At 54.6% G+C, this 25,671-nt stretch overlaps 4 protein-coding genes across 4 annotated transcripts; 2 read left to right on the top strand and 2 right to left on the bottom strand.

Moving 5' to 3' along the window:
• Positions 1–2: 2 nt before the first annotated feature.
• VOLCADRAFT_106243 (uncharacterized protein) lies at positions 3–9,407 on the top strand (the record flags this gene model as incomplete). Its single annotated transcript, XM_002954104.1, has 10 exons — positions 3–397; positions 954–1,227; positions 1,526–1,762; positions 2,432–2,524; positions 5,931–6,086; positions 6,718–6,759; positions 7,184–7,321; positions 7,590–7,640; positions 8,542–8,894; positions 9,284–9,407. 10 exons carry the CDS (start codon positions 3–5, stop codon positions 9,405–9,407), a joined length of 1,863 nt encoding a protein of 620 aa, XP_002954150.1.
• Positions 9,408–11,217: 1,810 nt separating this feature from the next.
• On the top strand, positions 11,218–12,587 carry rpl37 (component of cytosolic 80S ribosome and 60S large subunit). Its single transcript, XM_002954103.1, has 5 exons — positions 11,218–11,276; positions 11,371–11,484; positions 11,692–11,793; positions 11,898–12,168; positions 12,482–12,587. The coding sequence occupies exons 1-4, from the start codon at positions 11,243–11,245 to the stop codon at positions 11,930–11,932; spliced, it is 285 nt and encodes a 94-aa protein (XP_002954149.1). The 5' UTR covers positions 11,218–11,242; the 3' UTR covers positions 11,933–12,168; positions 12,482–12,587.
• Positions 12,588–13,485: 898 nt separating this feature from the next.
• On the bottom strand, positions 13,486–15,565 carry VOLCADRAFT_106241 (uncharacterized protein; the record flags this gene model as incomplete). The annotated part of the gene is made up of 4 exons (XM_002954020.1): positions 13,486–13,708; positions 14,312–15,003; positions 15,101–15,214; positions 15,536–15,565. 4 exons carry the CDS (start codon positions 15,563–15,565, stop codon positions 13,486–13,488), a joined length of 1,059 nt encoding a protein of 352 aa, XP_002954066.1.
• Positions 15,566–19,395: 3,830 nt separating this feature from the next.
• Positions 19,396–25,439, bottom strand: elg22 (acetylglucosaminyltransferase; the record flags this gene model as incomplete). Its single annotated transcript, XM_002954019.1, has 12 exons — positions 19,396–19,577; positions 19,780–19,896; positions 20,258–20,336; positions 20,806–21,039; positions 21,646–21,711; positions 22,185–22,277; positions 22,677–22,802; positions 23,078–23,210; positions 23,356–23,598; positions 24,377–24,509; positions 24,691–24,866; positions 25,219–25,439. The coding sequence occupies 12 exons, from the start codon at positions 25,437–25,439 to the stop codon at positions 19,396–19,398; spliced, it is 1,803 nt and encodes a 600-aa protein (XP_002954065.1).
• Between the last annotated feature and the right edge of the window lie 232 nt (positions 25,440–25,671).

Genomic DNA, 25,671 nt, shown 5'->3' with positions numbered 1-25,671 from the left:
ACATGGGCTGGGCGGCCGTTTCCAAGGGCTTGGACGCGACCGTACACGATGACGCTGCCGTACCGCTGTTCGACAAGGCCAAGGACTCCTTCCGCGATGTCGCCTGCACGGGTCTGGCCAGCTGGGGACAAACCCACCAGCTGCTGGGGCAGAGGATGCTGGAGGCCGCGGCGCGTGCAGGAAAAGACCTGGAGGGGGTTCGATCCGGAGTTCTGTCGGAGTTTAGCGAGGCGGAGCGGCGTTACCGCGAAGCGCTGGGTTACAACCCAGATTTTTTCGATGCGGTTTGCAACATGAGTCAGTTGGAGTTTGAACGGTGCAAGTTGGCCGCCGGGCTGATGGCGGCGCCGCCGACAGCGGCACCTGAGAAGGCGGAGCAAGAACAGCCGAATAGCGGGTAAGGGGGCGAGGGGGAACGAGGTGACGGGGAAACACATTCAGGCGGAAGCGAGGAGGGGCTAAGTGCCGCCGCCTCCTAAGTTTGGAAATGCCCAGGGGGGGAAGGGGGGGGAGGAGAGATCGAAAGTGAACGGGTGAATGGGTTCGTGAAGGGGGGGAGGGGTCTGTTTTTAAGTTGCGTGATTGTGATAAGAGAGAAAGGGTGGTGGCGGTGCTCGGTTTCGACGTTTTGGATTTTGTGATGCTGCGTTGAAGTATTTGTTGCCGGTGTTGTGTTGTGGTTTGTGGGGGAGTGGGGGTTGGTTTGAAACGGAGTAAGGGAGTGCGCGGAGTGGCTGTGATTCATTTTTGGGCTATGTCTGATGTGCGTGTATGTGTATGTGGGGGCGGGGGGAAGAGAGGAGGAGAGGGGGGCGACGTGTGGTGTGGTGTGTTTTCCACCGGTTGCTCTGCTGTTGCTCTCCCGCCGCAACCACCGTCACGCCCACCAACGACCCACATTTCCCCCCCCCCTTCGTAACCCGGACGGACCGCGACCGTCGACCGTCGAACAGCGCTGATGGAGAAGCGGCGGCGGCGGCGGCGGCAGCTCCGTCCGCGGACGGCGCTGCTGCTACAGCAGCGGCCAGCTCCTCGTCGACGACGACGGCGGCGGAGGGTACGGCAGCGGATGCCGCCAACGCCGCCACACGCGCCGCCCTGTCGGTGCTGAAGGCCGAGGCGGTGGCGGGCGCCCGGGGAGGCTTCGAGAAGGCTCTGGAGTGGGCGGAAAAGGCGGTGGCTCTGGCGCCAGCTATGGACGCAAGACAGAAGGAAGCGCAGGCGAAGGTGCGAGTTTCTTACATGGCTTGTACATATTATGTATGTATGTGTGTTTTGTTGCGTTGTTACGTGTTATTGACCATTGGAGCCGCACAGCCCCCTGCTTAGCTCCCTGCTAACCACCTCCTCTACCCCTCCCCCCCCCCCCGCCCCCCCCCGTCTATCTCTGGTATCACCATCCCTCCTCTGTGGCTAGTCTTCTCCATGTCCTCCCCACGAAAGTTCATTCCGTGTTTCCGTGCGTTTCATTTCCCCCCTCCCTCTCCCCTTCCTCTCCTCCCCCCCCCCTCTGGATTGCTTGAAGGCTGCCGAAGCCGGTCAGCCACAGGCTCCCCCGCAGCAGCCGGGGCAGCAGGAGTACGACTTCCGGTCGCAGGCGCTCGTGCTGAAAGGCAATTTCATCTACGAGTGGAGCCAGATGCTGGCGGCGGTGGGCCATGCGGAGGAATGGCGGTCAGAACTGGACAGGGCAGTGGCGCTGTTCCGTGAAGCTGGCTGTCCGGAGAAGGATATTCGGGTGGCGCTCCGAAACCATTTCAAGGTGGGAAAAAAGGGGTTTCGGAGGTTGGTTTCAGAGGGGGCGCTAGAGAAGGGGCTCCGTATGTTGGGGTTTGGGTGTGGGGATCGGAGTCGTGTGTGTGTGGGGGGGGTGGAAGAGGAGGAGAGGGGGTGAAGAGTATGTGGATTATGTGGGCGATGAATGTGATTTGGACGATTTGGAGGTGGATGGGTGGATGGATGGATGGGATGGGGGTTTGGTGGAGAGGAGGAGTGGCTTACGTAACGTCATTCTTCATATGTTCTGTCCTGGTTCTTCCTTGCTCTGTTTTCTGGTGCATAAAATGTAAAGTTCAAATTCGATTTTTTGACCCTAAGTTGAACATCTTTGAGGAATATTCCGATAGCTTGTGGATATGAAAGGGATGTTGGGACAGAAGGAAATCGACGTATGCCGGCTTTGTTCTTATATTGTTTTACATTTACATCGATGTCCCAAGGTAGGGTAGGTGGGGTTCTAAAGGCAAAAAGACAACGGTACGTGTTTCGGACCGTTCGCTTTTCCCTATATGGGTATGATGTTTCTCGTCCGCCCCACTCTTACGACTCCTGGTCGGGTCACATTGGGGGCCCCCTTACATACATACATACATACATACACACATACATACACACATACATACATACACACATACACACACACGCAATGCAGGCGGACGAGCTGGACATCCCTGCCGAGGAGCCGGCCAAGGAGGAGGAGGGAGAGGCAACCGCAACACCTGCTGCTAAGCCCGAGGCTGCCCCGGTGAGTGTACGGCAGTGGGGTATCCGGGGGGGCGAGGTAGTTGGACGAGGTAGTTGCATGAAGATGGTGCACCTAAGAAGAGTACGGCGGCGGGCGGGCGCTGCAAAGGACTGACATGGTGGCGGGGTGGGGGGGATGTCGCAGAGATCGGAGGGGGGAGGCAAACGTGGTGTGTGTGTGTGTGTGTGTGTCGCTACGGTGCCAGCACCGATACGCAAGCCGCTGCTACTGCCACTGCGACTGCTACTGCTGCTTCTGTCATTACTGCCGTTATCAGTGCCGCGCCGCCGCCGCCGCCGCCGCCATGTGGGCCGTGTTGATCTCCTCCACCCCACCCACCTATCTTCTCCTTCCTAAACCTCTGCGCGTGCCTCTGTACGTATGTACGCATGTATGTATGTGCGCATGTAGGTGGAGGAGAAGCCCAAGGCCAAGGGACTCCCGTCCCTGGAGGTCAAGAAGTCCAAAAAGTAAACAACAACAAGAGCAACAAGAACGATGACAGGGTTTTGGGCGGAGGGGAGATACCCGTGGGGTGTGTGGGGACAGAAGCAGCAAATACGAGTTTGAGTATTGCGCCCCTGTGGCAGCACCGCATTCTGCAACTGGGCGACTAGGGAAAGGAAAGGATGGGGCGGCGGATGAGGAGGATGAGGAGGAGGGGCAGGAGGAGGGTGCCGTCATGGGGCCAAACACAAGGCGGGTTTGCGACCGGGCCAAACAGCGGCCAAATCCCCCGGGGGGGGGGAGCGGGTGGTGGGCCCCCCTCCCCACAGGGGCCCCCACCGGGCTGCAAGGGACACTGAGGAGGGCTCTCTCTGTATGTATGTAGTCGGATATGCGAATGTTGGGGATGATGAGGGTGAAGGGTTTCGTGCTTCCCCCGGAATTTCCCTCCTCACCCCCCTCCCGTGGACCGTGGTTCGTCTTTCCCCCCTCCTCCTGTCAGCTGCAATCGCGTGTGGTTCGTCTTTCCCCCGTCTCCCCTGCTTCAATTGTCAGTGATTCATCTTACCCCCCTCGCGCGCCGTGCTGTGGACCCCGCATTCCCAATGCCGTTGCGTGTGCGCATGTATGTGTGTTTTTGTACGCGCGAATGAGTCGAAGGGGGGGGGAGGGAGGTGGGGGGGAAAGGGAGAGGCGCAAGAGCCGTTGCTGGGGTGCTTTTGGCGGCATGTTGTGCTTTAGAGGGGTGAGGGGACGAGAGGAGAGGGGGGGGAGTAGGGGCCGTCGAATCCTTGGTCATGGATGACGGTGACGGGACACAGTCTCTGTCATATGTGTATTTGTGGTGGTTGCTCTCCCTGATCTGACCTGCAGCCGTGAGGCCGGGGGGGGGAGAACAGGGTGCGCAGTGCGGCTGTAGCTGTGGACGCGTCGGATGTGGCACAACTGATGGTGGTTGGCGGTTGGTGGATTTTTCGAAAGCATCAGAAGTGACCTGGCGGTGGCGTCGCAGTGAGGTACCCGTGGCTCTTAAGAAGTGTGTGTGTGTTTGGAGGGGAAATGGAAAAAGGGAGATACGGTTTCACTGATGGGGCTCAGGGGTTGCCGTACTCTGTGGCGACCTGCTTCTGGGACCTTTATGTATGTATGTATGTGTGTTTTGCGTGCGCGCAAGATGAGTGTTTATGTTAATTTGTTTCCTGCGGGACGGGGGAGGACTCTTCCCCCGGACTAGAGCTGGAGCGTGTGGGGGGAGGGAGGGAGGGGCCTAGCAAGCAGGAGGTATGAGCGCGTGTCGTATAAACGCCGTGCAAGGTTGAGACCCTAAGACCCCGCTCCTTCCCGCCACGTTCCTTCCGTACGTGCACCCGCAGCCAACCCCCACACATTTGTCCGTAGGTATGTCTGTTTTACGTAATACATGTATATATGTATGCATGTATGTATGTATGTATTGACAGGGTGTCGAATTTTCGGTTGCGACGTGGGGAACCCCCTTATGATGTGGGAAGGTGGTGGAAAGCCGCAATGGCTTTACGACCGGGGGGGGACTGAGGGCCGTGCGTGTGTGTGTTTGTGTGTGTATAAGTGTGTTGTTCTGTGGTGCCGCCGAGGCAGGTTCCGGAGCACAATTGTACGCGTGTACGTGATAGACGTACGTGCGTGTTTGCGATTTTGTGTGTATCAGTCACCCCGAGGTTGTGGGTGGTGGTGGTTGTGGTGGTTGTCCTGTTAAGGAGAAGCAGGCGGCAATGGTGGGAGGAGGAGGAGGCGATTGCGATGCGGGTACCACGGACGAGGGGTGAAAGGATGTGAGGTGCGGGATGTGTGCTTTTATTTGGGGGGAGGGGAAGTTATATGTGTGGCGCGGCCCAGCACACGTGCAATGCAGGGGTTTGAAAGTACTGCCACAACGGCCGCAGGCCTCAGGCCCGGGGGCGGGGAGGCCGCGGACGGGGGGCTGTGTGTGTATGTGTGTATATGTTTGTGTGTATGTAGCACTTCTGATGGGTTTGATGTCAGTGTGTGTTGAGCGGCGGCGGATATCGCTCCTTTATCGGTATATATCTTTCCATCCTGGTCAGCGAGCCGGGGATGAAGAACTGCCTTGTGGAAGCTGTTCCGTGCGCTCGGTCGGTCGTGTGTTTCTTGCGTTTTGTGAATTGGGTCATGTGCCTGAGGGTGAAGCCAACCGAGCACCTTGAAGCCACCATGTACCAACTGCAACGAACCGCCTCGGATCCTATTAGTGCTGCTTCTCTGCGTTCCTCTCCGGCATGTTTGTTGCAAGGATTGAGAGAATTTTGCTTGCGACACACAGCGGAACGAGCGAAAGTTAATTAGGATCCGGATTTTGCAAAGGGAACAGGGAGCTAACCATCATTGCTAGCCGTACATGCTAGCGGCTGTCGACCAGCCTACCACAGGTGTGTGCCTACACGCAGCAGGGAGCCTCTCCACACGGATTCAAAAGAGGTGCTGCCAACTCAGGTCTCGAAGGGATAATAGTCACCATGGGCCCTGAAACTTTATTAGGCCATGAGCTGTTTTGGGATAGTTGTACAACTGGGATGCTGTCCTGAGGGATTCCGGTACAACATGGCAGTCAACTTTTACGGGCTTGCAGCAGCGTCGAATTTGCTGCATGAATTATCGTCGATCAATTATTTCTTTCTGAAAGCCTTAGTACAAATAAAAAGCTTTAGTTTTGACTGCCGTGATTTCCGATACCAATATTGAGCAAGAATTTGAAAAAGCCGCTGCGATATTTCAATTAGGTTAGGCACACTTTAATCCAGCGATTGGGTCCGAAATGCTTCGCTGGAAGAATGCCACTAACTGTCAGGGTCGGCGGCGTGCCCCGGCGCATGTGCCAAGCGCACCACGGCAACCAGCAAGTACTTTGCAACATTTAAAATCCTCACGGCGCATGCTTGCTGTGCGCACACGCGTGGCCCAGGTCAACGCGCCAGGCAGCCTTAACAACGGTGGTGCACCATCAACATCGGCTCATCCCACGGTTTCGGTCGATGCGTCTTCACCATCCAGTTCCTTGACCGCAAACTTACTACTGCAATGTCCCGACCAAAAGGGCGTTATCGCGGCTGTCAGCCAGGTAAGCCACCGATGTTCAAGGTCTAAGGTGGGGCTGCCAGGTTCAGCGGTTGGAATCGCCGGCGAGGGAAACCACCAGCTCCCTCTGCACGAGCTGCAGCGCGGGCTGGCTTGCCCACAAATCACCCACACGGTGGTCCTCGTAGTAGCCGGACAAATAGCTTGCTGAAGTGACGCGGGACAGGACAATGACAAGGGCCCCGTTGGGCTCCGGTCAGCGCGCAGGAGCCGGCTGTCCAGTAGCCCTACCACCGCGAGCATTAGCACCCTGCACCAAGTTGTATTTACAAGGAGACGGCGAGGGAACTATCGACAGCGATTTCACAACACCAGTATGGCGAGCCCACGGTATTGCCACGGTTTTCGCTTTGCTTGTTCAGAGATTTTTTATATGTGGGTGTGAATGGACCCCGATGTGAATAGGTTCACTTGCCGCGTTTAGATCGCTCTTTCCGGGGTGGCGGCCTTGTCCTCCCGTTTGCCTTGCATAGCACCCTCCTCCCCCCTTTCTCTCTCTCTCTCTCTCTCTCTCTCTCTCTCTCTCTCTCTCTCCAAGACTTGAGAGCTGTGCCACCACTATCCAGGCCCGCTGGCCCACTCCGCCCGCCTTTTCCCCCGCATGAGGGCTGCAGCTGCTGTACGGCTTTGGCTGCAACATCGTTGCCAGTGACCAGGTGCGTCTGTCTGTCCGTTTGTCTGCCCCGGTCCATCTGCCTATCTATCTGTCTGTTTGTCTGCCTGTCTTCCCGGCTCAGTGGTGACATCATTTGGGCCCCTGGCGCGGGAAATGTCGGGGTGGGGGGTGGGGGAAAAGAGGGGAAGAGGACGTCGCGGGAAGACCTGACCCCCATGATGGGAATGATGTCCCCTCCCCATAGTGTCCCCTCCTGTAACACATGGGCACACATACACACACGTGCGCGCGCTCACGTATCCTCGCCACTTCTTTTACTTGAAAAAACACGTACATACATACATACATACATACATACATACATACATACATACATACACACATGTGACGCCACGCCACGTGTCCCTCAACCCTTGTGGTAATGGCCCCATCCAACCCGCCCATCCCGCCCCGTTTCGATCCAGTTTTCGGACCCCAGCTCGTCCATGTTCTTCCAACGCATCACATTCGACTTCTCCGATATAGTCATAGGGCCCGGCAACACGTCCGTACTCGAGCGCGCGATTGCTGAGCTGGCCCTGCGGTACACCATGAAATGGCAGGTGGGTGGTTGTGGGTGGTTAAATAAGTGAATGCAGTTACGGCCCGGGGTCGAGATCCGTTAGCGCGTCCGTCTTACAAACGCATGTCCTGTTTAGGAGCAATCTTGGATGAGTGGATGAACGGAATGTTAAATGGCGGGAGTGTGCTCCCCACTCCCCGGCCCCCCCGAAAGCCGCCCTTGAGCCTAAAGAGGACGGAACGCCGCTGCGCGCTGGTTAAGACGCACACACACACACACATATATATACGTGTTGTCTTTTGTTGCAGATCTCGTACAAGGACAAGATCAAGCGGTTGGCCATCCTGGTGTCGAAACAGGTGAGACAGACAGACAGACAGACAGACAGGCAGACAGACAGACAGGTGGCGGCCCTTGGCATCCCCACGCCAACGGCCCCCTGTCCCGCCCCCGTTTTTTTAGAAACAGCCTGTCACAGATTACATATAGTGTATGTATATATGTACACTTATTCCCGCGCCCCGGTCAGCCCCACCAGCCCTTCCCCGCCTTCTCCTATTAAGGTGGGGGAAGCTTGCCACCGAAACCCCCACCCGAAACTCCCCTCCCTCCCCTCTTTGTCGCATGCATGTAATCCGATCCCCAACCCCCCACGCACCCCCAAAAACACACGCACACGCAGGATCACTGCCTGTACGACTTATTGATTCGTCATCGCTCCGGGGAGCTCCGTTGCGAGATCCCCTTGATCATCTCGAACCATCCAGACCTACAACATGTACGGCAACTGGGAGGGAAGACGAAGCCGGGGAATACGTTCTTTTTGGGTTGCGCTACAACGCGGCGTCGCAATGCGCAATGGAAGGGGAGGAGGCTTTGGGAAGGGGGGAGGTCGATTCCGGTTTCTACGGGAGACAGACAGTGTCATCGGCCCTCGGACAGTATTAGTGCTGCCACCCATGGACTCGTCGCCGCAAAGGAAGACACCACAGCGGGGGGGAGTGGGGAGCTGTTAGAAAACAACGGGGGGCTGTTAGAAAAGTGAGGGGATGCTCGGGGGCATTGTCAGGATTACGGCCGCACAGTAATCGCGCCCGTCCCCCGCGCCCCCGCGCTTCTCTCATGCCCCGCTGCATTTCTCTGGCACCTCATACACCCAGCACACGTCTACCCCTGCCCCAACCGACTTCAACCCCTACCCTTCCTACCCCCCACCCGTCGAAAATTCCCGCAACCGACACCTCCCCCCAAAAAAAACAGATCGCCGACACGTTTGGTGTCCGCTTCCACCATCTGCCGCTCAACAAGGACCCTGGCATCAAGGAAGCCCAGGAAACCGCCATCGAAGATCTCCTGGTTTCGGAGCGGGTGGATGTCATGATCTTGGCTCGTTATATGCAGATCTTCTCTTCGGCTTTCTGCCAGCGGCACTGGCAGCACACCATAAACATTCACCACTCGTTCTTGCCCGCGTTTGAAGGCGCACGGCCGTACCACCGCGCGCATGAGCGCGGTGTCAAGATCATTGGCGCAACGGCACATTTCGCAACTGCGGAGCTGGATGCGGGGCCAATCATCGACCAGGCGGTCACGCGCATTACGCACCGGGACAGGTGTGTCTGTATGTCTGTGTGCGTGTGTGCATACGTGTGGGTTTTTTATTAATCTTTGCATGTGTGCGCGCGCGTGTGTGTGTGTCTGCTTGTGCGTATGTGTGTGTGAAGGTTGCAAGTATCTGACCGGGCCTGACACTGGCCAGGGACTTTGTGTACTGATCTTGTGTAGTAGCTGTTAGTCCGGGGCTATAAGAAGCCCGGGGAGAGCGCGTGAGAGCGCGAGTACGGGAGGTTAAGAGTGTACGTGGCTTGTTGACAGCTACCTGTGGCTGTGTGTTCGTGTGTGTCCAGGTAGTTCGGTCACATTCAGTCGCATGCGCCCTCCTGAACCCGGTTCTCCTCCTCCTTTCCCTCCGCCTCCTCCCCCCCCCCGACCTGTTTTGCAGCGTCGAGGACATGATCCGCAAGGGCCGTGATCTGGAGCGCATGGTGCTGGCCCGGGCGGTGAGGTGGCACCTGGACGACCGGGTGCTGGTCTATAACAACAAGACGGTCGTTTTCGAGGACTGAGCTCTGTAGTGAGGGGTAGTGCTGATGGTGGTGGTGGTGGTGGGTTTGGGGCTCAGGGGGCTTCAGGGAAAGATTGAGAAGGATGAGGAGGAAGAGGAGGAATGCGTGTATAGGCCGTTGAGGTGGGGAGAGGAGGGAGAAATGAAACGAGACAGAGGTCGGCGGCTCGTGGGTTATGCACGCGATGTGTACAAGCGGATTGGGAGAGGAGGAGGAAGAGGAGAAGGTGGAGGAGGAGGTGGAGGGGAAGGAGAAAGACGGTGAGTAATGCTTTGCTGCACAGCGCTGGTTGTCCTACTTCTAGCCGCAAGCATGAACCCCGCTGGTTGGTGGGTTTCAAGCACAGGGGTTTCCTTCGCTCTTAGCCCGCCATCCAATCAATGGGGTGTGTGGTTCCAGGAGAAGTAAGTAGCTCTGGGCTTAGGGCGCTGCTGGAGAGAGCCACGTTGAAAGGTTGGCCACCTGTCAAGTACGCACACCACCATGTAACAATCAGTCCGTCTATCTATCAGTCTGTCAGTCTTTCTGTCAGTCTGTCAACAACGGCCGGAAGTGGTGGAGAGGCATTGTGTGTGATCCGTTCGACGCTGGCGCATCCGGGGCTCACATGCAAGGACAGTACGCAGCCTGAAGAGGACGCGTGGCATATGGCGCGGCGGAAGCGCGGGGATAAGCTAGGGAGGAAGAATAGTCGCGGGAGGTGGAACCACTGCCTCAATGCACTTGCGAGCTGTAACGGCGGAGGGTAGAAAAAAGTGTAATGGTGTTTATGTTGTGGATGTTGTGCAAGGATGGATAGACGGATGGATGCATGGATGGATAAGCCGCGCGCCGGTGCCGTGTGGTGGTGGCTCTGTAAGGAATGGTCAAGGTCGAGGGGAGATGTGCGCTGTTGTGCGGGGACTACTCAAGTTGACTCCAGGGAGGCATTCCAAGGCGGATGGATTGCAGGGTAAATGTTGAGTGTGTTGCACGTGAAAGAGTAAATGGCATGAGGATGGCCCGGGCGCCTTGGGAGCTGCTGGGTGACATAGCTTTTCATGGGCCATGGGTATGTGTCCTCTTGTCTCGGATATGTAAGACCAATTATAATACAAGTCCAATTTTATGCGGGTGAGGCACTTGGGCGATTAGCAAGGATGCGGATTCAATGGTGCATTTAACACATGTTGCATATCATAGGCGGGCCGAGGGGCTTGTTTATTAGGCTTCCCAGAGCGGTGGCCAGGGAGACTATTTGTACCCAGGAGGACAGGGTGGGGGCCGCTGAAGCGCAGCTCTTGCCTTTTGAAGCTCAATGGTTGAAGATTGATGGATGGCAGCCAACGGGGGAGCTGTGTTGGTATCATGAGCGTTTGGTGTTGCCCCCGGGGTTTGCCCGGGGTGCAGAACGGCAACTAGCAGAGGTAACGGGTTTATTGCCGGCAAGGAGGTGCAGTTCCATCACTAGCCTGCCAAGCGCAGGCAGGGTTCTCGGGGCATGGCAGTAACTCACACGGCATCCTCCTGTGTCGTGTTGAGAGGGACTTTTGGATGCTGGCCATATATTATCCATCCTTTGATGTTTTCCTAGCTTCGCATGGTAATAAAGTCAGCTATAGCTCTAGTCCTGCAACATATAGTACGATAAAACAGCGGAATTCTCTTAGTTACACGCATAGCTATTCATCAGCGATTAATGTTGATGCTAATACGCATTGCCATAGGACCAGAGGAAAGGAAAAACATGAAATACGTTGTACGGCGTAAGGCCCTTCTACTGCGACTCGTTTTTGTATACACTCGCTTGAACATGGTGGGCTCTCTCTCTCCTCTATTGGTAAAACGACCCCAAAATGGGAAAGAAGGGCAAGGGTACCGGAAGCTTCGGTAGGTCGAAATTGGTCCGCCGCATTTTGGTTAAAAGCAAGAAGTAGAGGCTTGTTCACAAACGACTGACAACATACGCTCCATGTAAATGTAGGTAAGCGCCGCAACAAGACGCACACGTTGTGCCGTCGTTGCGGTCGCACCAGCTACCACAACCAGAAGCACGTCTGCTCGGCTTGCGGCTACCCGGCAGCCCGCAAGCGGACCTGTAAGTATGGTTGGGCTTGAAGTGAGAAAAGGTTATCTTTGAGCTTTTAAGTTAGCAAAAGCCGCGCCTTGTCGGCGCCGCAGGGCTAATCCTCTAGCTGGCATCATTTCTTATTGTTTCCTGCTATTTATGATCGAAAACCTAACGTTACATCTCTATTGAAATTCTCCAATGGGCGCCGGACCTCTTGATGCTTCGGACCTGCAGACCAGTGGGGGCAGAAAGCCATCGGCCGCAAGACGACCGGTACCGGCCGCATGCGGTACATGAAGACGCTTGCCCGGCGGTTCAAGAACGGCTTCCGCGAGGGTGAGACGTGGCCCCTTACCTCAGGATGTTTCATACTGGGTTCCTGGGGGTGCTCGGGCTAACCTCGTCCCCAACCCCGCTCCCCCTTATCCCGCTCCTTCCAGGATCAGAGGCCAAGCCCAAGGCTTCGACTGCCTAAACATGGGAACAGCGTGTGTCGCTGATATTGTAACAAACGACATGTGCTAGCTGTCTCTCAACTCTGGGCCCTATGGGAGCGAGCGAGCACAATGCACGGGAGCATGGACAGCGGCTCGGAAAGGCTCCGGAAGCTGCTTGTGGGACGCCAGAAGTGGCAGAAGCTCAGAAAGCGCAATATCGCCCATGGTTGCGGATCCAGGAGCAGGGTGGCGCAGCTATGTTGAGCCCGACAAAGTGAAGTGATTCAGTCGCAACATCAGCGTTTGGAGAGCCCTAAGCCTAGTCGTAGTGCTGATTGGCAGCTGTGCAATCTGGGTTTGCAGGCTGATGCATCTCCTGCTTATCCAGCGCACGCTCTTTCGGCAGCGGTTCTCTCCACAGCGAACGTTCAATGTTTTTGGTTTTGTTGCGTTTCCGTTCGTACGGAAATGGACATGGCAGGCGGAGGTGTAATGCGGATTTGGACATCCATGATCCGACTCGTCAGTGCACTATGCAGAACGCTGTGCTGCTATTGCAGGACACCATTGTTATGAGGGGCGACAAAAATCTTAACACCTTAGGCTTACGTAAAATATACAACCAATTCTTTAGTACGATGCTGGATCCGCTATTGCATATAAAGGAAAATTAACTGTTAACGCTCTTATGGAACTAGCTCACGACCCATTTTACTGAATGGACACTTGCGTTTCGATATTGCTGTAGCAGACGATTACACTTTACACATTCTTCAAAAAGAAGTATCGTGGATAACTGCTGTCAGAACATACACTCCCGATTCGAATGGAACACATACGAACATGGTTAAACCTTGTCGCTCTCTCTTCATGTACCCAACAAATTCACGTCTTTAACTTCGAATATCTATCCGGAGCAGCTTGCAACACTCATTGATGGGTATTAACCCTGTTTATTTAGAAATTATATAAGTAACCACCAATAGGTAAACACCAAAAACGACTGACTTGTCGCGGAGGATTAATACTATTTCTGATATGGGTTTTCGTCGTACACCAACCCAAATTCCTCAACCAAACATCATAACGTACATTTATTACTTCGTACCTTACTGTCGAAGTTTAACACTCAGCTCGCATCTATCAGCCCCACAAACCTCATGCTCCTCCTCCTTCTCTTCCGCTTGTCCGCGTGTGTGTCTGAGCCCAGCGCAGGTGCCTTCTAATCCCTTTCCGAAAACATACATGGACGGATGGGCGACATCTGGATGGTTGGGCGGCCGTAACACCCCGGGCACCACGCGTGTCTATTCTCATGTTCACGTGCAAATTTCGACTCTTGAACACTTTTCTCTCGCAAATGTCTTGACTCTTCCCTGCACCCCTCCGTCACTTCCGCTCGAAAGACCCCCTGCCGTTCCACGCCTCTTTGTCCCTACAGCACGCCGCAAACTCTACGGCCCACGCATTGCCAGGCAAAACATCGCGTATAACAAATACACTTAGCCGGCACATGTTGTACTGCATATCCCGATGATGCTGCACTCCTGTCCATCTCGTCGACCTCCCCTCCACCACCGCCGCCTGCACCTTATTGCCCGCCGCGCGGCCGCTCCGCCATCATCTCCTCCAGACTCTTGTAGTAGGCCATGTCGGATTGTGCCTTGCTCAACGCAAAGCCTAGCCGCTCGATCTGTTTGGTTTCTCGTTCAATCGCCGCGTCGATCTCGTTCTTCATCAGCGTCAGGCGCCGCAGGTGCAGCTGAGAGGCGCCCAACGCCGTAGCAATCACCTCCTCCAGGGGGGACATCTCCCTGCGGTGGTAGTGGTGTATGTATGTGTGTGTTACATCTGCTGCTTGTACAAGAAATTAGCGGTCCCGTCCTAACGGACCAAAAGAGGTTCCAACGCGGAAAAGGCTATAAAAGAAGCCAGCCATGAGTGTGTGAGGGGGGTTAGGAGTGAGCGCGGGGGAGCTGTCGCGATTGGAAACCTGCTTCATTCGGTATGCTGACTTGGAAATCGCAACCGCAATCGATATTAAATATATATATACGAGCCGCGTGGGCCTTCGCGCTGTCGAGGGCTGAGAGGACGACGGCTGCGAGGCTCCTTCATACACTTCTACCGCTCCAACCCTTTCTTGAACGCGTCCTCTTCCAGCTGTTGTTGTATTCACTGTCATTACTGTCATTATCCTTTTCCCTTCCTCCCTCCTCCCAATTTCCCTCTCCATTGCCGCATTGTAGCATTACAGCAACCTCCAATGCTGCAATATGAGACGGAACCAATACTGCCTGCAGCACGTGGCAATTATTCGTAGCAGACCACAGCGCGCAGCATCCAGCGGCCAGAACCTCAACCAACTGTAACGCCCTCACGGCAGGTCTTTCCCCCGACCGACCCGCCGTATTTACCTGGGACGGGGTGGCGACGGCACGTACGGCGTCGCCGTGTATTCGTCATCCGACCCCTGCCCGCCGTACGCGTCTAGCTCCGACTGTTGCCGCTCGAGGGACTCTTTAAGTGCGGCACGGAACTGGTCCGTAAAAATAGGCCTGTCGTACACCTCCACTTCGTTCTCGTACGGCTGTGGCTCCGTGACTTCCTCGTCCGCAGATCCTGTGACTGTCAACTGATCCGCGTACAAGGGACTCCGCTGCAGGGCTGATTTCAGGGCTTCCTTAAAGGCATCTGTGAAGAAGCCGCCGCCTGAGGACTCTTCTTCCTCTGCAACATCTTCATCGCGATTTGCAAAGCCAGCGGGTTGGTCCTGACTCGACCGCCACCCGTTGCTGTACCCTACGTCGGCCACCTCCTGATCATCAACGGCTGCGGCCTGGTTCCGCCAGCTCGAGCTCCCCCATGTAAAGTCGGAGTCGGTATCGCTGTCGTGAGCATGATAATAATTCCCGTTGCTGTTGTATGCGATCTGGTATTCATCATCATGTGACACATGGGCGCCGTTACCATTTCCGTTGCTGCCATGCTCAAGTTCTGTCCGCCAAGAGCTCCTCCATGACTCGCTGCGAGGTGAGCTGGAACGCGAAGAATAAGATGCCCTCGGAACGACTAGCAATCTACCCTGGTGCAACTGCAACGGTGTGGCCTGTAGTTTGTAAGCAAACGGATGTGTCGGGTCGCAGTCAGCACGAAAGTGACATCACCGTATCTGTTCCCCAAAGCTGCATTATGCATCAGCTTACCTTCAAGGACAGAGAGCTTGAGCACTGCGTTTGAGGAACAAGCAAGATTGTCCGAGCGAGCATGGTCGCTACCCAGTTGCAAGCCGTAGTGTTGATTCGAGTGGTACCGGTAGCCTGTACAAGTAACGAACACGTTGATGAAGACTCCGTGGCTTCGCGACAAGCGTAACCATACAGTGATAAGAGGTTTCAAGCTGTCGTACAATAAATCCTTTTCGTTGGCTTGCACCTTTTGGACCACTGAGATATTGTGTACCTTTTTAATCGTGCACCGGAGAATATTATTGTATATAGTGACTTTTATATTATCATTATTTTAACGCCGCTTCCTCAGGAAAGCACACGGCCCCGGCTCCGTGAAAGCAACCCCAACTTGAGGTCTCGCACGGGAACTGAGCTCCGCCATGCCCAACTAACACACGAAGAAATGCTTACCATGCAGTGCCGAGATACCTTAAACTGCATGGTACCGTAAGCTGCCGCTGGAGATAGGATCAGGTTTTACAGCACTCAGGGTTAATCAAAGCAGGGACCCCCTGGTTCGAAGCGGATTGCCGACAAATCTCAACGCAACGGCTGCGAGCTGCACCGATATCGCAACGCAGAACATTGGGGCTGTTCCGACCCGAAACACGAAACAAACGTACGCAAAAACTCCGTGATATCGTACTCGGCGAATCAACGTGCCGGCTGCGAACAGGCGATGAAGACTGCAGCACATATACGAGGCATCGCGCATTATGGGTCCCGGCTTGCTGATTTGCAAGACCATTCCTTAACCACCGATCTAAATTGTACGCCAACGTCGAGCAACTGCCGTCCGGTCATGCTGTCGTGCTGCCGGATAGCATGCGCGTATCCCCCGGTGCTCGCGAAGACGTATCTCCTCGCCGTTGCATCGGGGCTTCGAGCATCACAGCAACAATAGGTAGCGGTAGTGGTAATGGTAGTGTGCGCTTGAACTAATGGAAAGCGCTTTACTTAGCAAGTGTCGGTATACCGGGACGACCGGTAGAAACGAAAAGCTCAAGAACTTTATCCATCCCAGAAGGAATACGCGCCGCATAAAACTTTCCTACATTTAAAAGCATTAACCTCTCGCTCCTGACTTGTATTGAGTTAAGGAGTGTTGCCTGCTTGTCCGCGGCCGGATCGTGCAATCTAGCCTCTTTCGCGAAAAAAGAGGAAAAAAGAGAACAAGAGGAAAAATTAGGAAAACAAAATAAAAATGTAGGCTCAGAAATGGAAATCAAAGGAGGGGAGAGGAAGATTAGTCGAGAGCCCAAGGAACGCGCAAACGGAGGAATCACCAAAAAAGGAGCGGGACAGAGACCGCGCCATCGGAGGCTAACGACCGACATCCCAGGGCAGGTGGAGTTTATTCCTCCCCTCCATCGGAAAGAGTGTGCGGGTGGGAGGGCCGGGAGCACAGCTGGCGCGGCCGGGCGGCTGCTTCCCGTTACCAATCGAGCTGGCGTGTGGTAAGTGGGGTAAGGGCTGCTTCGACCCTTCGTTGTCCAACCCGCGCACCCAGCACGCAAGCTAACGAACAGTGGTACATTCTTACATGCTGCCACAGCGGTTTACAAAACTACAAAGGTAACGAAATTCAGTCGGCAATGTGGAGTTTGTTCCTGGATTCGCCCCAGTAACGGTACGACACGTGTAATTTGCGCAGTCATGCAGTACGCAGGGCATCCCAGATACAGTCATCGTGCTCGACTAGCCTGGAGGAACGGAGTCTGGAGGAAAGGTAAAAGTCCTAGTCAACAGGGCCCTTCTAAACAGCAACAACAGGATTTAGAGGACTCCGCACAGCTCCAGCAAAAACCGAATCCAGAGCCCACCTCAGTGAAGTCGCGCTGCGCGTATACAAAGTCCTTCCTTTGAGGATAAAATTCAGTTATTGCAGAGCGTGGCGCGCACGCTGTAGCCCGGCTTAGGAGCTTCACCTCAAGTTGGCTTGAAGAAGGTTGGAGCTTCGTGCGACATGTCCGCTGCAGCAAGCCAGCCCGACTGGTTCGCCAAGAATTGGAAAAAAATGTGCAACAGGACGAAATGAATGAACAAGAACGGTTCCAGGATTATGGCTACAACGCCTGTTCCTGGGGCCTGGCTGACGGCCAAGCTGCGGCCTCCAGGCCAAGACATTGCAAAGACAGGTGTCGATCGAAATCCGGTCCGGAAAACATCAGTTTGTTAAAAAGATATTTTTTGACAACAGGAAATAAATTAAGATGGGACCGGAATGATTAGAAGACACAGGCGAGTCGTTCAACTCCGTTCATGACAGCTCCCGGCCATGGACGAGCGAACTCGAAGTGGCCTCTTCGTTGTTACAGCAGGTAGGATATCTACAGTCGCTACAATTCATAATGCCACCGGTAAAGTCCTGAAGCCAGTTTAAAAAGGGCGCGATACATGGAGATCATAGTCACACCAGACCCGTTCTTTTGTGCGTCCGATATCGTGGCGTGACGTCACGTGAAATTGTCCACCGTCGTAATTGTCAGGGCAACCGTCTAGGTTTACATAGTTCAAAACAAAACGTCATAGAACAACAGAAGCTGTTGCTGGTTTGTCGTGCGCAAGGTCATCGCATAGGTAGCAGGGAACCGCGACGGCGGCCCGTCCATCTCCAACGACATAATGCTCCTCGAGCGGCGTGCAAGGCGCTCGTCCAGGAAATTAGAAACATGCGGCATCATATTGCCTTCCACAAGAACGCTCAAGAAGAATCACCGGATGGAGGCGGATAATCAAGATATGAACTCAATGCCAAGAATTCAATAATTCCCCTTTCCGCGAGCCAGCGCGAGCCGTCGCAAGGCGACGAGGTCGCGTATAGAATAAGCCGGCGGTCAGTCAGCAGCTAAGATTGACACATCTGAGCTCATGACAAAAATGAGGACGGAAGAGCGCTGAGTCCACAGTCCAGCACGTCAGGCGCTTGCTAAAGAATCAAAATCTTTCATAAGACATACCAGCCTCTCAAAAGCCATGACTTGACAATCCTTGCAGGCACATAATTCACAAGCGACAGGGTAGAGGCAGTTGATCAGCAGAGTCCTTCTCTATGCGTAATTCAAACCTTGAGTCCAAATCTGTCCAAAGCGCGCCCGCCTTCCCTAACAATCTCGTCTGGCTGTCCCAACCATTCGATCAAGATGAAGCTAACTAGAACCAACATCATTCGTTTCGCCTTGCAAATTGGCCGGGAGACCCCCATTCGGCGGCAAAAGCGCAATAGCTACACATCAGCTGTGGAAACAGCCAAAGATTCAGCGCAGGCGCAGTCGATGAGAAGGCGCATGCGCCATAAACACGCAGGCCCGCGCACTTTCTTTTGCAGAAATAATTTAATAAGCGATGTAATGGCATGAACAATGGCGCGCCTCCTGGCGCGCGCGCCTGCAACCTTGCAGTCAAGTTGCAACCCCGCGCAACATCCCCGCGCAACATCTTTAATACAGCCTGTAGCTCAGCAACTACGCTGTAAGCGGTGCTTGCAAAAGCCAAAATAATAACGAGGCTTCCAAAACGAGGCTTCCAAAAGACCAGCGCTGCAGCGTTTATCAGCCTTGGACGTCCCACGTTTTCCTGGCTAAACCGTACCACGCCCGAGCTCCACGGACACCACGGACTCAGGGGAAAGATCACAGCACTCAATACACAGCCCCACCTGCGAAATCCCTGCCGCATGCACATGCAGTCTCACTCCACCCTACCTTGCACTGCACAGCCCTGCGCGTGCCGGCTTGGCAGCAGCGGCAACACACGGAGTTTCACTTTTCACTTCCCATCCCGCTCCCCCTGGGACCCCCATCCCTGACCTTTTTCCTTCCACCTCCCGTAATTGCACACCCCTCTGCTTTCCTTCCACCTCGCACTTCAGATTTTCCCTGTGTCCCACCTTCCTAAGCAGTCCGCCGCGAGTGTTAGCGTCACCGCCATCGGTTTCCACTCTCATTGTCCTCCTCCTCCTTCCTAGGGCACCTTCTCCTTCCTAGGTGGTGTAAACATAAGTACAGATTCTCACGCAATCGAATGCATCCAGGGGAAATGAAGCCCCGCCAGCAGTCTCCAGTTCCTTGAAGCCGTCCTTCAACCTGCTCCTCCTCCTCCGCCTCCTCCTCCTCGTCGCCGCCGCCCCAGCTGTGCCACCATCTCCCGACCTCTCCCCGATCCCATTCCTGGCTCCACCCCACTCAAACCTCAGCACAGTCTTATTCTGCTCTGCAAGACGGCTACTTCCTTACTCCCCACTCCCCACTCCACACGGCGCTGCCCCGCTACTACTTCCACCCTCGAGGGCATTTTGTCATGTCATGATCTTCGCAGCACAACATGCCCCCCGCGCTGTTAAAGAAGGAGTTGCTGGTGCCGTCCTTTCGGCGACAATCTTTGCAGGATTTCCGGTCCACCAGTTGCATCTCCTTACCTTGCGTGCACAGCGGCACTGGGTTGACCTCGTCGTCTGGGGGACGGAAGGGAGTTAGTTAGTTAGTTGGTTGGGATTTGGGTGAGGAAGAAAAACCGATGAGGCTGATACGGACAAAATCTTGGCGAGGGAACGGCGTGTGGAATGGACCCTGAAGTAAACCCACCCCCATCCCACCCACTGAAATGCACCGTACGCCGTACGCCGTACACAGTTTTAGTATACACCGCTCACTCACCTAAATCGCAGTTGATAAACTTGCGGAAGCGCTGGTCCACCTTTTGGTACTTTTCCGGGGGCACATCGGGGTGCTCCTTGCGTACACGTAAGATCTCCATCAGCGTCTCAAACGCATCTGTTCGGGATCAGATTTAGATACCGGATACCTCAGACTAGTTAACACATCTCAACTTAGGGTTTTGTTTCGCCACGCATTCCCTCTCTCAACCCCGTACACACACATACACACACCTCCATTGGAGCCCCTAGTGACCAGGGACAGGACCCATGACCGACACCCAGGTGGGCCTTTCGAGTCTGTTCGTGTTCGAATGACTATCCCTTGAGGGGTTTTCATTGATCTGTTCCCCCGGAGTATTCCCACCAGCATTCCGCTCCCAACCCTCTCTTTCCACGCACGCACACACACACATACACACACACGCATATACGCACACCTATACACACACGCAAACCCCATCGTATGCCCCACCCACCGTATCGTCCGTCCTCCCCAAGAATGGCCCCCAGGGTGCTGCTGTAGAACATGTGCTGAGCCGCGCACCTCAGCCGCTTCTGTAAAGAGGAAAAGAAAAAGGAGGGGAACGGGGGCGTGTATGTATGTATGTATCTATGTATGTATATGTGGAAAGCAAGGCGCTGTTAAGGAGGGATAAGGCGGATTCGGAAGTCCCCCGGGGAAATGAAGGGGGGGAGAGGTGAGAGAGAGGAAGGGAGGGAGGGGGACGGGTGTACGACCACACAGGCGATGGTAAACGATAGAGGCAAAGAGCACGTCAACGAGGCTATGGCACGGAGGTCCTGTGGGGGGACGAGCGTGAAGGCCAGCGCGCGCAAAGCGTCAGACTGTAGCACCTTTTGTACGGCGCCAAATCACATGCGCCGTACACATACACAGAGTTGCAGGAGCCGTGGGCGTATACAGGAAGATTCTCCCTCGCTGCTTCTTTCGTGCCAAGTAAAACCACGCATACATACGCATATACATAATCGCATATACCATTATATGCATATACACACACACCTGTTTGGATGCCACTTCAGAGGCTGGCACGTTGGCCAGGATTCTCGGCAGGTCGGGTATATCCGCCTCAGGCACGCTGATGCTGAATCGCGACCAGTCGATTTCCGGCTCGAAGGGCTGCAGTACGTGGTCGCCAATTAGCACCGGAAGGCATCCCATAAAGGCAACCAGAATGTTACGTTTGCCATGGCCGCCGCCGACAGGCGCTAGACAGAACTTGTGTGAGGAGATATCCTGCATGGGGGACGAGAGGGATGGGGGGGAAAGTGCGGTGGAGAGAAAGGCCAGTGTGTGGGGAAATTAGAGGGCGAGAGAGAAGCAAGGAGGAGGAGGAGGAGGAGGGTTTTGAGGGGAGGTGAGTTGAGCCCACTTGGGGTTTGCCCTTGTTTGTGTGTTTTCATGTATGTATGTATGTATGTATGTATGTATGTATGTATGTATGTATGTATGTATGTATGTATGTATGTATGTATGTATGTATGTATGTACGTATGTATGTACGTATGTACGTACGTATGACTTTGATTACACTGTGGGCCGTGAGAGCCGGGGGCCGAAGCCGAGACACAGCGCAAGGGTCGGGAGCACACAGCACAAGTCGGTTATATGTACGTATGTATGCACAACTGCGGATGTGCTTGATGAAAGTATGGTTGGATGGTTCGGTTTTATTCTGTCCCGCGTAAAGAGCCGTGGTTCGATGAAATGGGAAGTCCGAGCCCTAAAACTGGAACCTAATCGAACTTGAGTAAGCAACGTCAACGTAGTAAGCAGCATCTTACAACTTAGCACTGCTGCTCGAGGACTGTTTGATATATACTCTCCGGCGACACGGCGCACCTCGAGGTACGTGCTGGTCCAGGCCACTATCCGGAAGCCCTTCACATTGCGGTGTTGCAGATATACCTTTCAGGGAGGAGAGAGAGAGAGTGAGTGATTGGAGAAGGGGAGTTGGGACTTAGGGCACGTGCGATGAGCCCCGCAACAGCGAAGCAACAGCAGCAGCACCAGCAGCAGTAGCAGCAGCAATAGCAGTAGCGGAACACAAGATGGACGGTGAATGCGGAGGGGCCAAGGGAAGATTGCACAGACAGACGGATGGCCACACCAGCAGAACCTTCTGCCACATGTACGACATTTCATAAACCAAACATTCATAACCCAAAGGTGTTATCCGGTGAATGACATGTAACGCAATCCTACGGGCAGCGATCTGGCACGCCCCGAAACCTACCAACACCCGGCAAAGGACCCTTGAGCAACGAACACAACCGCTCAACAGCGGCTGTATCCGCGGCCCTGATCGCCCAGAACCTACAGCAGCTACAGGAAGATCTGGAACTAAGGCAATAGCTACATGTCCCAACCCCTCGACTCACAGCTTGCCGCACGCCGAAACTGTAATCCTCATGCCCCGGCCCGCATTTCCCAGTTTTAGGGTCGGGCAAGTCTCGGTCTCCGCAGATGCGGCCCTGCAGGACCAGGACGTGGGGGATGTGTTTTGTGATGTGTGGTGCATTGGGTGGGGTGCGGATGGAGGAGAGAAAAGTGGGAAGTTGGGAGTTGGGAGCAGGAAAGCTCGTGCTCGGGAGACTCTTGCTCAGGGCCAAAAAAGACCGGACCCGCAAACTGGACCTCGACAAGGATGGAAGTGGAACCGGGGGGTTGGGTGGGCTTAGGGGAAGTAGCGTGTTGAGGGGTCCGTTCAGCGAAGTACGGCACGCCGTGTGCGCCACGCCACCCCCCTAAGGCTGCACACCCCACAATGCCCTTCATCGAAAAATCGCATCAACCACCTTCTTCCAGCCACCGTTTCATACACTTAAAAGACAAACAAACAAACACGAGGGCAAACCGCGTGCCCAACTCACTGCGAAGAAAAGTGTGCCGTTTCGCAACCGCGGCGCTCCCTGCGCCTTGATCTCCGCCTCCATCCTGGGGTTCATGGGCGACAGGTGGAAGCCCTGAGTCATGATCATGACCGGGATCACAATATCCTGCGGCACATAGGGGGGAGGTAGGGCGGAGGTAGGGGAAGGTAGGGGAAAGGTAGGGGGGAGGTAGGGCGGAGGTAGGGCGGAGGTAGGGCAGAGGTAGGGCAGAGATAGGGCGGAGGTAGGCGGAGGTAGGTAAGGGGAAGGTAGGGAGGAGGTTAAGCGGGGGAAGCGTACGTGTGGAGTGTTGAGGAAAGAAGAAGCGGGATCCCATCCCCAACCCCTTCCTCAGCCTGGTGCGGCCCTTGTGGGCCCTACATAGCCACCCCTCGTCTCACCTTCCCGGGTCGATGTGCCGGATACCATTTTGCTATCGGATGATACTCATGAAGCCCCCAGTGTGTGAGCCAGGTGATGTTGGAGAGAGACTCGTTCAACTCCCGGCGGGTGGCCAGAGGGAAGTCGTTGATGCTGTGGGGAGGTCAATCGCAAAAAGGAAAATAATGAAGTGCACCATTGAAGCAGAAAAACACGCAATGTAAATAAAAATGGCAACGGTCAAAAGCGCAACAAAGCCAAGACGCATCCCTCCGTCCACACCCCACACCCCTCGTACCCCATATCGCCGGTGTGGATGATCAGGTGACGGTTACCGTTGTCCTTGGACCACCAAGGGTACGTCTTCTTGATGTACGGCAGGGTCCACTCCAACTCCTCGCGGGCCAGCGACCCTGTCCGCGTGTTGATCGGGATGTAGAAGTAGTCGGCCTTGTTGCCGTCCAGGGTCCGCATACCTGACGACATGAGCCGCTGCCAGAACATCAGGTGCACAGGGCGGTCCATTCGCATGAAGGGGTACCTAGGTGCAGTCGGGCAGTTGGGAAGGTGCAGCGACGTTGGGTTGGGTTGGGTTCGGGGGTTGGAGAACGAAGAAGATGTGGTAAGATGGAATTGTTGGCTTAACTGTATGTACACGAAGATGGAATTATTGGTTTAACTGTGTGTGATGGTTAATGCTGGCTTAATGGAAAAGGCAAGTGGATGGGAGGTGTGCGGGTGGGTTTTGAAGGAGGATGGAGTGCGGTGTTGTAAGGGTGCCCTTCGAGGGTTCCGAGATCTGATACATCATCCATTTCGCCAATGCCATCACCGTTGACCTCGCCATTATCACCGCAAATTTGCCATTATCACCACTAAGACCGGTAAATGCACGCTCAGGTTCACGGCGATGCCGAGCGCGAAGCCTCGTGGTTAACTTCTTGTATTGTTTGTGCTCTAGATGGTTCTCCTGGGCATTTTAATCCTCGGTCTTATAATTATCTTAATAAAAAAAGACGCTAGAGTGTTGGATTTTTTACCAGCAGGCAACAATGAGATTCCGTACGGGCAAATTTGTTCGTATACAGGACTAATCGTTCGTATCCACGAACGAAGCATGCTGTCCTAGAGGCCCCGATGAACTCGCGGCCATGCAGTGCCCCAGTAGCTCACATCCGCCCCCAAAGGAACTATTTGTCAGATCCACAATGCCGCACTGTTTCACGACCCGAAACCCAACCGAAGGTAAGAACCTCCTGTCTTATTTCCTTTCCGTCCTTTCTATCCGCACACACCCCGCGCCCATCCCCACACCTTACCATGAGGTCATGTTAGAGGGCAGCTCGTATATGTACACTTTAACCCCAGTTTTCCTTTCTACGTAATTGCCATCTAGCAGCTGCATCTTGCCATTGGGCCCCCAACTGATGGCGCAGTCTATACCCCAATAGCCTGAGGGGGATTGGGTGGGGAAGAGGAGGAGGAGGAGGAGGAAGGGGCAGGGGTAGGGGTGGGAAGGAGGGGGAGGAGACATTAGCTAGTCACGGAAAATAGGGAGAAAGAGCGACTCTGCGACGCCGGTTGACGCCACTGTGGCGATTTGTGAGAGTACGGCACAAGGTGCTGCGCGCACCTGGCTGGCAGTGGCAGATGCCGGCGATGCACCTGCCTCGCTGGTTGCAGTTATTGAAGCAGGGAGAGTCCTTGCCGAAATCCCGAAGCTTGATTGAGTATTTGGCGCATAATTTACTGATACTGGGTACAACGGTAGAGCAAGCTGGGCCCGTGAAGTGCCGCGGGCAGTCGCACCTGCAACGCGGCCGGCGACGAAGGCCGACGGCGGGGTTGGATAGGGTAATAGCGCATAAGTATAGAAAACGCGCGTCTGATCATCCTGACCGCTGGAACTTAAAAGGATTTGGAGGATATGATGGGGTGTTAGGTATGCATAGACGGTGAGCGCGAGAAGCGTTATCCGATGCGACCACTTGGACGTATCACACCACCGGCCTTCTCAGAAAAGCAAGCAGAACTATAAAACTGTGGAAAAATTGATTAAAAATTATAGTAACTGCTGGCAGAGCGTTGCCCTTCCTCTCAGAGAGCCGCTACGGTAACTTCAAACGGCCAGGCCGCACATGCTACTTCTCTGGGTGTATACCTTCCAATATCTTCATGGCATACACCATGAACGGTACAGCCTTTAGGACAGCTGCTAGAAGGAGCAGCTACAGCCTGTCGCCTGAGAAGGCTTCGCCGCAAACAGAGCTCACGTTCTTCACCCCGGGTTGAATTGTAGCAATCATCTCTGTAGAATGCCTCTGAAGGCGTTGCAGCAAGAAAAAGGAGGCCGGTAACAATTGCGATGCTTGCCCAGGACATTTAAGCGCGTGTATGCTATTCAACAGAAGTTGTTGACCCAAACTTCATGTCATGTGGCCGGCTTATCTATTAACATGACAGAGACTCAAGGTCGAAAAGGCGTCACTATCCTAAAGCTGAATTAAGCACAGCAAGCTTTTGTATTTCAGAAAATGCTTTAGGGAGGAATACGCAAAGCTCGATGACTATCCGCTACCAATCCTGGCTATTCCGTCGTATATCGCTTGCAGTA

The sequence above is a fragment of the Volvox carteri genome, assembly GCF_000143455.1.
Source record: "Volvox carteri f. nagariensis unplaced genomic scaffold VOLCAscaffold_40, whole genome shotgun sequence".
Taxonomy (NCBI): Eukaryota; Viridiplantae; Chlorophyta; class Chlorophyceae; order Chlamydomonadales; family Volvocaceae; genus Volvox; species Volvox carteri.
The sequence above is the reverse complement of the archived record's forward strand: the minus strand, read 5'-3'. Positions and strand labels throughout refer to the sequence as shown.